This window comes from Ochotona curzoniae, unplaced genomic scaffold (genome assembly GCF_017591425.1).
Source record: "Ochotona curzoniae isolate NIBS_2020 unplaced genomic scaffold, NIBS_Ocur_1.0 contig_1274, whole genome shotgun sequence".
NCBI classification, from domain to species: Eukaryota; Metazoa; Chordata; class Mammalia; order Lagomorpha; family Ochotonidae; genus Ochotona; species Ochotona curzoniae.
The window spans coordinates 3,721,247-3,734,730 of record NW_024465023.1 but is presented as its reverse complement, the minus strand read 5'-3'; the positions used below and the strand labels follow the sequence as shown (position 1 = coordinate 3,734,730).

General features: G+C 44.8%; 1 protein-coding gene across 1 annotated transcript in view; it reads left to right on the top strand.

Annotated features, from left to right (window-relative positions):
• Nucleotides 1-13,484, top strand: part of MAP3K15 (mitogen-activated protein kinase kinase kinase 15) — a 79,769-nt gene that overhangs the window by 6,367 nt on the left and 59,918 nt on the right. Inside the window, exons 2-3 of the mRNA XM_041002608.1 lie at nucleotides 2,561-2,694; nucleotides 4,410-4,433. Coding sequence (XP_040858542.1) covers nucleotides 2,561-2,694; nucleotides 4,410-4,433 — 158 coding nt within the window. The remainder of the gene's footprint in view (nucleotides 1-2,560; nucleotides 2,695-4,409; nucleotides 4,434-13,484) is intronic.

Here is a 13,484-nt window from a genome sequence, read left to right as displayed (position 1 = left end):
GAAGGAGCCTGGCAGATGCCTTCAGACTTATTTAGTTAGCTACTCTTCTTGTTCTGGAAAATGAGAAGCTCGCAGGAATGTGGCCTTCGGGGACCAGTGTGTTTGATGGCTGTGGAGTGGGGCAGCACTTGCGCTCCTAGAATTGGGGTGGCCTCTGCACCTGCTCAGGAGACTGGGCAGATTGGATTCCAGCAGTGGGAGGCAGTAGCTGCCTTCCACATCGCCTTCTGCAGGGTCGGTAAATGCTGCTTGTGTGGCAGACACCTGGGAGCCTAGCCTTTTCTGCAGAGCCGCAGCACCCTTCTAGCTCATCACTTCCAAAGTGGAGCCCCAGCCTCTCCTGGCGCGGCTGCTCTAGGTGCGTGTTGCTGGCCTGGAAGCCGCGGTACTCTGGCTCCTCTGGCTGACACCTGTTCGGGCTTCACACCGGAATGCTTGACCTGCTGTTTTCATTGCTGGCTTCTGTGTGCTGAGGTTTTCTTTCCTCGCAGGCAGCATGGTTGATGCGATCAGTGCTCTTCTGCCGGGCAGCAGGTTCTTTGAGAGTGGGAAGCCACAGGCAGTTTTCTTTGCTTCCGTGTCATCCCTGGGCCTGTGCACCCAGCACCTTTTCAGAAGCGTCACTGGGCACTCCTGACACTCGGCCTCCTGTGTCGAGATGACACAATTGATTTTGAACCCTTGAAAGAAATTTGGAATGTCATCTCCTGAGGCCAGCATGTGGGAAATGGTGGTGAGACAGTGGCTATGGGGTGCAAAGGAGTGAGACCTGGCCGCCCCATGACATGGTGGTAGACATGAGCCTTTCTCCTCTCTGGTGAGTATTAAATAGAAGAAATTAGCAGTACACGTGCTGCTCGTGCTGGAGTGGAAGCAGTGAGCCCACTTGGCCGTGGAGGATAGTGCCGGTGAGTGCTTGGCCAGGCTTTCTGTAACACACTCGTGTTCATACTGTACTCTTAGTAGTCTAGTTTTGCCCCCACCTTATCTGCAGAAATACATCCTCAGATGCTCCATGGATAGCGGAAACGTCAGGTCATGCCAACCTGCTCCGCCCTGTCTTTCCCCAGACTATTCCTGTGTACCTGGAATGAGGTTGAATTTGTAAGTTGGTACCATAAGATAGTAGTGGTAGTAAAACTGTACAGTTGTGACTCTGCACTATAATGAAAGTGATTTAAAACTTAAGAATTACTTTCTAGAATTTTCCAAGCCCACAGGTAACCGAAACCTCAGACAGGTGGAGACTCAGTATCCCAGTGCGTTATCACCTCCATCTTCCTCCCTGCGCCAGGAACAAGAATGCGCGGTGTTTCTGAAGGGCTGGTTTGGACCTTTTCTGCACTTTGTACTAAGTGTGATAGCACAGTTTGTACCTTTTAGAGTGTGACTCTTTTGGTTCAAAACTATGCAAGATTCCTCTGTGCAGTGAACATAGCAATGCTTTGTTCATGGTTATTTTGAGATTTATTAAGTTTGATTGGAAAGGCAGATTTACAGAGAGAAGGAGAGACAGAAAAAAGATCTTTGTCCGCTGGTTCACTCCCCTGCCAGAGGCCGCAATGGCCAGAGCTGAACCAGTCCTCAGTTAGGTCTCCCACGCGGGTGCAGGGTCCCAAGGCTTTGGGCTGTCCTTGCTGCTTTCCCAGGCCACAGGCAGGGAGCTGGATGGGAAGCAGTGCTGCTGGGACCCAAACCAGTACCAATATGGGATCCTGGTGTGTGCAAAGTGAGGACTTTTTTTTTATTATTATGGAAAATTGTAAATACACATAAAAGCAGAGAGAATAGCATTAAAAAATAATTTTAAAAAGTTTAAAAAAATCCAGCATAGATTTCCCTTTAATCTCTTCATCATAGATCTTGACATAACTTTGCTAGCCAGAACCTATTTGTGGAAGTGTACTGACCCTGTTTATGAGGCCGCCTTTCTCCTGACCTCGTCACACTCTGAAGGCCACACATCCTAATACCATCACGCTGGGTGGGAGGGTTCAACACACAGAAGTAGAGGGCTGTGACTGTTGAGGCTGTAGCACTGGTGCAGGCACACACCCGTGCCGGGAAGTGACGAACACATAGGCCAGCCCCCCCATTTTCTGTGTGCCAGAAGGAGCGCACGTGATCAGGGAGGGGTTTGTGGAGCTCTGACAGTACAGGTGCTCTCGTGTGACCTTGCGTGATGGCTGTGTCTTTTTGACCTTCATTATACCTTATACTTAACATAGATGAAACATAGGTGAATAAATTTATTAAGTATGTGATATATTTCCTAATGAGAGCAGCATTAAAAATAAACCCCCCAGCAACTGCTGAGGCGGTATTCCCAGCACTTTGAAGAAAGAATTGTGGTTTTTTTAAATTTATTTTTTAAAATTCTTAACTGCATTTCTTCCACAGTTCTTCTGGGTAATTTTAATCTACTCATTCCCTACCCTTACTTGACCTCAAATGCCGGTGATCAAGCTGGAAGTTGCTGGAACTTTGCACTGATTTGTCAGCTTGTAGGTTAAGCAGACCAGCCGCCTCCACCAACTGGTCCTCTTCTTGTTCGTTGCAGATGTGGTCTTTGTCGATATGAGCAATAGCTGCACACAGGCAACCTTGTTCTACCATTTTGGAGTCCGCGAGAGCTTTGACATGACCAATAACGTGATCCTGTTCAGCGACATGGATGCTGACATTACACTGAAGGTGAGGGGGTTGGCTTGCTTCCTGTGGGGAACGCAGAGTTCTGCAGAGCCAAAACACATCTGAATTGCAGAAGGGCTGTTGTGGGCAGCGCTGAAGCTGTGTCCCCCTGAACTCTGGCCACTGACTGAGCGTCTGGGAGAGCTTGTGCGTCTGCAGGCCCATCAGCGACAGGACCCACCGACACTGCGAGCCTGTACTGCAGTGCACCTGCCGCTCTGTGAATGGTTTTTTACAGCCTGCTATTTAGCAGTTAATAAAATGAACAGAAGATTTTAACATGGATGAAATCAGTATTTAATCTGTGACTTCCTCTCAGTTTCGTATAAGCAATCCTGGAGATCATAGTACTTTGAAATGCTTTTATTTGTAAAGGGTTTATGTCTAGTATGATTTACTCCAAACGTAAACTGTTCTTAATATTGCAGGAGATCTTAGTATTGGTCAGAATAATGATAACCTTTCTTGGGTCATTTTAGGAATAAAAGATGAGCTTACGGCTTGTGTTTCTCAGCTTAGACTGCTTTCGAATCACCAGACAGCTTGTACATCTGTCCCCCTGGGGGCTGGTTGGGTCCCTGTGGTGAGGCCTGGGCCTCGGGATTTTATTAATTTCCCAAATGGGCAACCACAGGGACGAGCTGGGATTTGAAGAGTTGGCCTCCACAGACATCAGATATCCATGTCTGATGCCCTTGGTGTGAAAAGCCTCGTATATGATGAGACAATTTTATGACAAAGTTGGGACGTTTTTGCTTGTTTTTCAAAGGTTTAAGATTACCCAGATTGCTGTGAGTTTTGTGATAATTGGAGATGGTTATATCCTGGTAAAAACACTACCTGCTTCAGTTGTGTAGCCTGAGCATTACAGGCACTTTACACTGAGGAGCCATTCAGTAGCAGTGAAGGAACTATTTTGTATATGTTCTAGAATCATTGGCCAAAGGCTTTTAAACCACTATAAATGGCTTCAGAGATTTTATATTGATTTTTTTTCATACTGTTTTTGTCATGTCATAGTAGAAGCATTTGGAAAATGTGAAGTTAGATTATTAGCCTATAGTTGGAAAATGCAATTTTTTTCCAAGTGAATATATATTTCCCCAAGTCAATGTATCTTTTTCCACATCAGTGTATTTTTTCTAATTCAGGGTGTTTTTCCCCAAATAATGGATTTTGCAATTCCGTACCTGCCCCTACTCCAGCTATGCCTTAGAGAAGGCTTCTGGAAAAGCCCCCAAGGCTAGATAAGTTTGAATGTTAATGATAGGAAAAGTATTTCCTGAAATGGATGTGGGTAGTTATATCTCAGACCAGAAGAAGGAACCTGCTCATGTTCTAGAAAAAGATCTTGGGCTGAGAGTGCTTCAAAAAGATTTTGTGTGAAATGTGTATTATGGAAAAAGAAATGGTTAAAGCTTTTGCACCAGAAGTAACTTACCTTTTTTTAAAAAAATTTTTTTTTCATTAGAAAAGCTGGGAGCCAGAAGCTTCCTGCCCGCAGTATTGTCACTGCCATCAGAAAACCCTTAGCAGCAGAAATGTCCCTAATAGTCCCAAAACTCCTGAATTCTTTGAAATATGATTTTGACTATTCATAGAAGTCTATTCTGTTGGAAACTTTTAAAAAATGTTTATCTAAGGTGGGTGGAAAGTTAATGCTTATGCAAATTCACTGTTTTGATTTTGTAAAGCTATAATTATGTTTTTTCTTTCAGGATATGGTAACTCCAGGCAACATAGTAAGTATTGCATTTTTTTACATTTAGGCTTATGAATGTAAATTTGCAAAATGCTTGTCTACCAGTCACACAGTGATGAGTTATTCCAAAAGAGGAAAAGCTAGAGACCCTGGTGCCTTGCCTTGACAGGTGGCTCAGGTCTTTCTTGGCCAGGGACACGTTGCCACAGAAGATCAAGCGTGCCACAGGATGGCACTGAGCCTAGAGTTATCCGTGTGTCTGCTGGATCTTAGTTGTTCCTGGTAGAACCAGTATCTCCCATAATTCCTGCCAGTTTCCCTAGCAATGCAGGAGCATAAACTTGTTCTTCAGTCAGTACAGGTGTCTAGAATGAGGTTTCCTGCGACATGGTGCTAGGACGTGAGATAGAATTCTGCTTGCTTCTGTGGCATTCAAGTACTGATGGCTCTTGATTTGACCTGAAAGTGCCTGTGGTTACTTGCTTTGATCTCCATGCTTGTTTGAGTGGTCGGTTGAAACCAGCACCCAAAAAACATCCAGATGTGAGAATGTGCTCTGAAATTGTGCCTGAGCCTCTCTGGCGCCTCCAAGCGTACTGCAAGCTGCCCCTCCTCTTCACCCTGCATCTATGGCATTCTGGTTTGAAGGTCCCTAACCTAGACTCAGGCCAGCTACTTGTCTTTGAACCTTAACTCCTTCCTTCTGGCCCCTCTGGACAAAAAGCACCTCCTGCCTTTTTTTCTAATCCACCTGTGGTTTCTAGTGAGAGGGAGAAAGGGACCTGGAAGGGAAGCTCTCCCCAGGGCGCCCTCTGCAGGGCAGCACAGAAGGTCCCACCCACAGCGGACAGACCAGGCTTCCCTGAGGTGCCCACAGAGCCCCCTGCTCAATGGAGGCAGAAAATTTCCCTCTCCTCCCCTCGTGGAAGGATGAATTCCAGGAAACAAAGCAAAGGGTGTAGTTTATATGATTGTTCTGGGGCATGGACTTAATAAGCTGGTCTGTAGAAGCCATGAGGGTGGTTCAGAAAAGACATGGGACGGAGCGTATGACTATTTTCATTCCATTTATGTCCTCCTGGTGTGCACTGTGGAAGTATTTGCTGTTCTTTAAAGATCTGGACTTTTTGAATTAGCGCTGTCATTGAGAGATAAGGTAGCCATTGCTGGAGATGGCGCCTGAGACATGCTGGCTGTTGCAGCCCTGTCTTCGAGTAACGCTGGGCAGTTGCTCCTTCCCTGTCCAGGCCGCAGAACCCTGTCCTCAGCAGCAAACTGGCAAATGCCCTCTGTTTTATTCATACACCTTTAGCACTCAGGTCTGCAAATCCATATTTCTTGTATAAGCAAGAAGCCGTGGCTTGGATTGAACACACCATATGTCTATGGGAAGTTTAATCCTTAAAACAACAGGAGTTATTGTAAAGCGAGGTGCAGGAGCAACAACTCAGCCCCTACCCTGCCCTGTCCGTGGATTTGCACTTGGAAATGTTCTTGTCTTCCAGAAGACTTAGCGTTGTTCTGTTACAGTTCTACTGTATATGCTCCCTTCTGGTACAGTCTGCCTCCTTTAAACACCCGGGCATTCCTTAACATGCTTAGTTATCTGAAGCCTGCCTTGGCACTGTGCTTCCTGGTTATCTTGTCTCTGTTGTTGTTGTTGTTGTTGTTGAAGGAACACATTTTGTTCTCAAGGGTTTTTCTGCTATAATTGAGATTGTGTTGGGATTTTATGCCCAATAAGGGTTGTGAGGCTTGGCAAGGTGTGAACATTGAGAGCATTCTGAAAACTAATGGAAGACTAATGGAAAGTGGCTGGAGGGGAGGAGCTGCCTGGCAGGGTGGAGGGAGTTGGGGGAAGCTGCTGTCACCAGTGCCCATCTTCTAGCGTTGTCCTCTTTCTGAAAGTGAGGAGACAGATTTTCCACTCCAGATGGGATGGAAGCAGGGCAAATAGGAAAATGGTTGGGATCAGTAGAATAGACAACTTGGAGCTAATGGTGATTAAATATTAAAATGAAATGTCCCAGTAAATTGGGTGACTTTTTAGGAGGACTTGCTCAATTGTTTCTTCTCTCTACATGAGGTAATACTGCAGTCAGGCCTGGACCTGATGACCATGAGAGGTTTGGAGGGAGAACCTGATTTGTTTGGAATTGCTTTGGGAACACATTTTGAAAATACAGAATGTAGTCCCCAGTTAGTGACCCATGAAGTCCTGTGAATCCTGGGTACATGCTGTGTGCCACACATGGAACGTCCAACCAGATGTTTGGTGAATACCATGATGCTTTTAGGTCTCAGTCTTGGAGTCAGCTGATGGCCTGGACCTTCACGTTGTGGGGCTGTAGGTGCATTTATCTCCATCTTTAAGAGCAGTTGATTGGCAGGGATTTAAACACCAGGGAACCGACTCCACAGGCTGGACCACCCGCAGCCATCTTGGAGTCCCTGGCTCTGTGGGAACACATCGCCTTTTTATCAGATATGATATTATATTCTTTTTATTATATTCTTTCTATATATATTTTTATTGCCTCTTATTATATTCTTGTAGTTTTTTCTTTTTAAAAATTCAGTATAATGTACACATAAAATCTACATTTATTTTTTAACATTCCTTTTTGTTAGGCAGATTTACTGAGAGAAGGAGACACACAAAGATCTCCTGTCCTTTGGTTCATCCCCAGATAGCTACAACAGCCAGAGCTGAGCTGAACCGAAGCCAGGAGCCTCTTCCAGAACTCCCAATTGGTTCCAGGATCCCAAGGCCACAAACAGGGAGCTGGATGGGAAGTGGGACACAAACCACTGCCCATATGAGATGCTTGTGCTTGCAAGGGGGAAGATTAGCCATTTGAACCATTGTGCCAGGCCCTAAAATTGATCTGTTTTAAACACAAATAATGCAATGCCATGTCACTAACTGCGAAGTTGGAGTCCTGCAGTTTGACAGCATTTCCATGACCCCTAGGAATGCCCCTTTATAAACATCCTTGTTCCCAGGCCTACTCCTAAGCAGCTACTAATCGGCTTCAAGGCTTAGAGCTTTGCCATCTCAGGTGGATGAAGTTGGATTCTTATTGTATTTTCTGTAAGTAAGGCCCTTCTCAGAGGCTTATCTTGAGCAATTATGTTTTGGGTAGTGTAACTAAGAACTCTCAACCTAACCTAAGGTTATGAATGTTACCTCTTTTCAAAGTTTGATGCTTTCAGCTTTTACATGTTTGTGAATCTTTTTTACTTTTTTTTATATGACTTTTCTGCTGCGTCCACATGTCATTGGAAGGGGTGTAACTGTGCATGTTGCACACTGTGCAACTGAGGCAGCTCTAGAAGGTGCTGTCAGCCAAAGAGGTCCCAGCCAGCAGCTGGCCTGCCTACCTCAAAGGGCTCTGGGATAGCATCCCTAAGTGTCTTGTGCATTATGACAATTTGATATCAGATACAGAAGACAATTGCCACATATATCCTCAAACTAAGAAGTATATCTGCCAGGCTGATGAGCACAAAAATAACCTTCTTCCCATTGACTTTGTGGGGATTGCTTGGATGTGTTGTACAGGCTTGCCAGAGAGGAAGCACTGGAAACATGCCCGTTCTCTGTGCCCTAGGAAAATGATGGGAAGAAATGAGACCTTGCACACAAAACTTGTGGTGGCAATTAATACATGCATACCAGTCCTTACTTTCATTTTTCAGACCCTGAAATCGGAGTTCACTGCTTCACATAAGGGTTCAACCTCTAAGCTAGGATCACATTGATATTTTAAAAAGCTTAATTAATGTTTTTAAAAAGCTAATCTTAGTTAATCTTTAGACTATATGTTTTTTTTTCTTTAAAGTCAGTGAAATTTAAGAGAAATTCATTATTCTCATTAAAATGATTAAATATTTAATTCCAAGTAATTTAGAAATTGTTTGAGAAACAAACATTGGCAGTACTGGGGGCCTTGTCTTCAGTACAGAAAGTCTTTGGTTGGCTTTTGAGCATGGTTCGGCCTGGGGGCCAAGTAACAGAATTTTCCCATGTCTCTTCCTCACTTCTTTAGTTTGCTAGACTTGGGGGTCTGAAATCATCAGATGGTGTCAATTGTTCAGGGACTTTCTGAGTAAAAGGACAATTGCATTTCTTTTCTCACATTCCCATATCCTTTGGTTTTCTGAGTCTAAGAATCATGGTTTCTATCACTTTGATGAGCAAAACCCCAATTCAGAACAACAAGGTGATGCCCTATAGTAGGTAGAGAGGGAGAATTTTATTTTGGACAAATATTACAAATCATGTGAAAAATCTCTGCCCTTTAAAGCATTTTGGTTTATATGTCTACTTGGTGATATTTTTGCATCACGTTTAAAGTCTTCTTGTCACCGTCTGCCTACGTGGCTATGGTCTTGCTCCTGCAGTTTCTGTATACAGCACACTACTCTGGAGGCATCAACCCCTGGGCTTTGTTCTGTACCTCTTGACTATTACAGGATTGATGCCGTATGACTCTGGACCAATGTCAGAGCCAAATGATCCATATTCAGCTCTTCCTGCCATCTGATAAGTCTTTGGTGTTCAGGACAACCATTTTGTCCAAATTTGGATACAATTTACATTCCAGAAAATGCACCATTCGTTCACTCACTGAATTTTTCATCCTTCATTATATATTTGAGGATATTTTAGAATTGAGCTGGTTTAACATCAAGAACCTAGGAAAGGTGTGAGATTTGTGGAGCTTTCTGGTCTCTGAGATGCTTGATTAGCCCCACTGGGTCTCAGGTGCTTGATGAGATGATGTCTGTGATTGTATGATGGCCATTCAATAGTTGCAACAGAGTAGATAGAGCTCAGCCCATTATTTAAATTATGTGGCCTGCTTGCAGCAGAAATTTCTTTTTAACCTTCCAGTGGCACATTTGCCTGATTAGCCTATGGAAATCACTGTATGGCTTCTATTTGTTCCTTTTGTGACAAGATAGAGAAATACAGCGATGCAGGCTGCTTATCACATTCATCTAACCACTGTGTATATTACTGGACATGCCTATGTACTGATTTCAAATGTTCTCTGTGCATAAAAAGGTTATATCGACAAACACTGACAAAACTGCACCCTACCCACATGTCAGCCACCATGTGCACGTGGTGAGCTGTCCCCGGGCCTGCCTGGGCTCCGGGGGTTGCTCCCTTAGGGGTGAGTACACCAAGGGGGGAAGTCTCCATAACTGGATAGGTCCTGGACCCACTCACCACACTCATTGGGCGGTGAATGGGACTGGGGAAGGGCACAACCTTGGGCCTGGGAGTTTAAACTTCCAGCAGCCTCCCAGCTGCTGGTGGGTCTCAGGATGGGGCGTCTCATGCCTGGATTCCACATGCCAGCCACCATGTGCACATGGTGAGCTGTCCCTAGGCAGTCAGTGTGCCCTTTGGCACCAGGCTTTGCCTGCTGGCCGCCCAGCCAGGGAGCTCTGGGGTTTTGGTTCTTTGAATCACTCCTTAGATAGCTCCAGGTTGAACCCACTGTGCTTCTGGGATGTGAGTCAATCCTAAAGATTCCCATTGACAGTAACTCTTTGAAAAATTTGTAATCACTTAACAATGCTGAGCACCAAACACCAGTTCGTGCAAAAACTAAGGCTCCGGGCTTGTCCAGCAGGATATTCTATTACCTGACATGATGATGGATCAGCTGACGGGTCACACTAGGCAGGGCCATGACATTAACTAGCACTGGAGAACCATATCCGGAGGTGGATTCTGTGAGGGATGTGTGGGCCACACTGTGGAAATTCTAGCCCCACTGGTTAGCTCAACAGTTTGGGTGGTAATGGACTAAGCTAGATGTGACCAAGGAGTCTGCCATCAATCACAGGTAAAGGAACCCGTAGCAATCTGGACTGGTCAAAGCAGCAGCACCCGAATGTGCATCCTGAATAGGGTGTGGGGTGGGCCAGGCTGCAACATTCACCAACTCATACACGGCCAAATGGAAGGCCAGACAGCGCCAGGCACTGGCCTAAAACCCATTGGCATGTATGAGAACTGGGTCGGGGAGTGGATCAAGTAGAGGAACTTGGGAAACTCTCCTAATCCATGGGTGGAGGGGGGCTGGGGTGGCTAGATAGAGAGGCACTCAACATCCGTGAGGGCTGGATAGTTGAGCCTGGTTGGATGGAACTAAGCTTCAATACCTATCGACATGTACGAGAGCCAAATGGGATGTGGGACAGACTGGACTAGTCTGATGTACATAATGGCAAACCAAGGTAGGGGGTGGACCTGGGGGGTTATTGTGGGTCATTCTGACTAGACTGCAGCTCCCACTGGTTTATGTGAGGGCCGAGTATGTGCTGGGCAGAACCAGGCTGGACTGCAACATCCATTGGTTCCAGTGGATGTCGGGTCTGAAAACAACCAACCCAGCAATTGCAACCACCAGCTGATTGGGGTGATGGATTGTGCCAGGCCCTGTGCTTGCTAGAACACAAGAATCTGGTCTGGGAATGCCTCAAAGTTTCTTTGGGGAGCTCCCTAATAGAAAGCTGGACTCAGAACCCTAACTAAGAAACTCAGAAACATGAAGGAAACAATATGGAAATAATAGTTTTACCCACTTCGCTATAGTCCTTGAACCATTTTACCCTAATTAACTATGTAAAGAATGTCAAAAATATAATAAAAAATTTAAAAACTGCACCCTAGTAATGTTTTAATTTTTTTTTTTGCTTAGATCAACTTGAATTTCTTCCTTAATAGTTTGTCATACATGGCCAAGTAAATAACTTTTAGAATTACTGCCCCATGTTTATTTGCTTGCTAAGTTTTCTGGAGAGGAATTTGTGCTTTTTCAGATTGTTTTACTGAGTATCTACACGCCATTGGTTTCCCCAGCACACTCTGCCAGCAGTGGAGATGCGCACCCTGCTGTGAGAGCTCAGAAATGAGCCTTTGGGTGGTGGTGAACTGCCTTCCATCTGCCTCTGATGCCTTTCTGTTCTTCACTAGTGACTGATTAAATGTGCGATAATAAAAGAAATGTTCTCCGGAAGAAAGTCAAGCCAAATGTGTCATTTTGAAGTCAACTGTGATAAACTCTTACATGTACTTGCTCCGAGGAGTTTATAAAGCCTGTGTTCATATTGACCAGCTTGCCACCTGCTGATGAAGACATCGAGGTGTCAGGATCCTTGGCTTGGGTTTCTCTCCCTGCCACTTCGCAGGGGGCACTAGTGGAGGAGCAAACTAGGGAGCAGATCTTGGAGGTCCTTGGTTAGTGGCCAGGATTGAAACCAATGGATGATTGAGGTATGCTATTCAGTCTTAAGGCATGCAGGTACCTAGAAATATATATGCAGATCTTCAAAAAGTTAATGGAAAATAAGCATGATTAAAAAAAAAAAACTATTGTGAATTTCACAATCTTTTTTTGTGCAAAAGCAAACCTATTCTCGTATTGCATTTCCAAAAACGTTTTGAAGTACCCGCTAATGTGAAGCCCCCTGAAGATTTGCTGACGTTTTCAGGCCACAGCTAGAATGATCTGTGTGACACATCTGTGAAGAGACTCAAATCTTATGGGGGGAGGAGGAGCCTGCAGACTGCTCAAAATACTTAAAATTCTGGGGCCCGGCGCGGTGGCGCAGTGGTTAAGGTCCTTGCCTTGCACGCCCGGGAACCCATATGGGCACCGGTTCTAATCCCAGAGGCTCCACTTCCCATCCAGCTCCCCACCTGTGGCCAGGGGAAAGCAGTCGAGGACAGCCCAAAGCTTTGGGACCCTGCACCCGCGTGGGAGACCAGGAAGAGTCTCCTGGCTTTGGATCGGCATAGCATCGGCCGTTGCGCTCACTTGGGGAGTGAATCATTGGACGGAAGATCTTCCTCTCTGTCTCTCCTCTCTGTATATCCGCCTTTCCAATAAAAAAATAATAAAAATAAATCTTTAAAAAATACTTAAAATTCTGTAATAATTCCAAGGAAGGCCAATCATTAAAATATAGTTATGGAAATGTTTCTACTAGTTATATTGTGACCTTTGTGTTTCTTTGCCACTGTTTGAAATAAGATGGATCAGCAGATGCTAAAACTGTCACAATTCTAGAGTAGCAATGGGTATAAAAGTTACTTTGGGAAATTCTCTGGGACTTGTGATGCAAAAAATGCCAAGCCTCTGCTCGTGATGAAGTCTCAGAACTATCTTTTTTTTAAGATTTATCTATTATTATTGGAAAGACAGACATACAGAGAGAAGGAGAGACAGAGAGGAAGATCTTCCATCTGTTCATTCACTCCCCAAGTGACTGCGATGGTCGGAGCTGTGCAGATCTGAATCCAGGATCCAGGAACTTCCTCCAGGTCTCCCACGTGGGTGCAGGGCCCCAAAGCTTTGGGCCATCTTCGACTGCTTTCCCAGGCCACGGGCAGGGAGCTGGATGGGAAATGGAGCTGGCGGGATTAGAACCGACACCCATATGGGATCCTGGTATATTCAAGGTGAGGACTTTAGCTGCTACACTATCACGCTGGGCCCAAAGTCTCAGGTCTTTCTAATGTAGGGTATGTTAGCTATATTCTGAATTGAAGGAAGTGTTGAGCTTCCATTGAAGATAAATGATGGCAAAAGGCATTTTTTTCTCATTCAGGTTCATAGACCCAACCAAATTGGAAGTTAAGCCACAAGAGAATGGTTAAGCATACTGTGTATTTACTAAGTGGTAGATTGGAAGCGATTTAAAATTACGGCATGTAGGACTGTGTGATTAGGGTTCACAGTGAAGGCTTGTGAGGAAGCACCTGTTTTTTGCCTGGTGTTGCTAGAGAACAATCTGTTCCTGGTGGTGCTCTGTGTAGACGATGGTGGTTCTGGCAAACTCAGATGGCTAGTTTAGGAACTAGAATTAGTAGTGGAACAATGTATCCACTTCATTTCTCCACTATGCCACAGACCAGGGGCTTCTATCAGCTTTTTCGAAATATTTGGAGAGTGTCTAAGAGTTTTCATATTGTTGTGATCATTAGCACACTGATGCAAATGCCTCTTTAATGTAGAAAACTAAACTGCCTTAATGAGCTGGATTTTTTAGATGTTTCCATCTA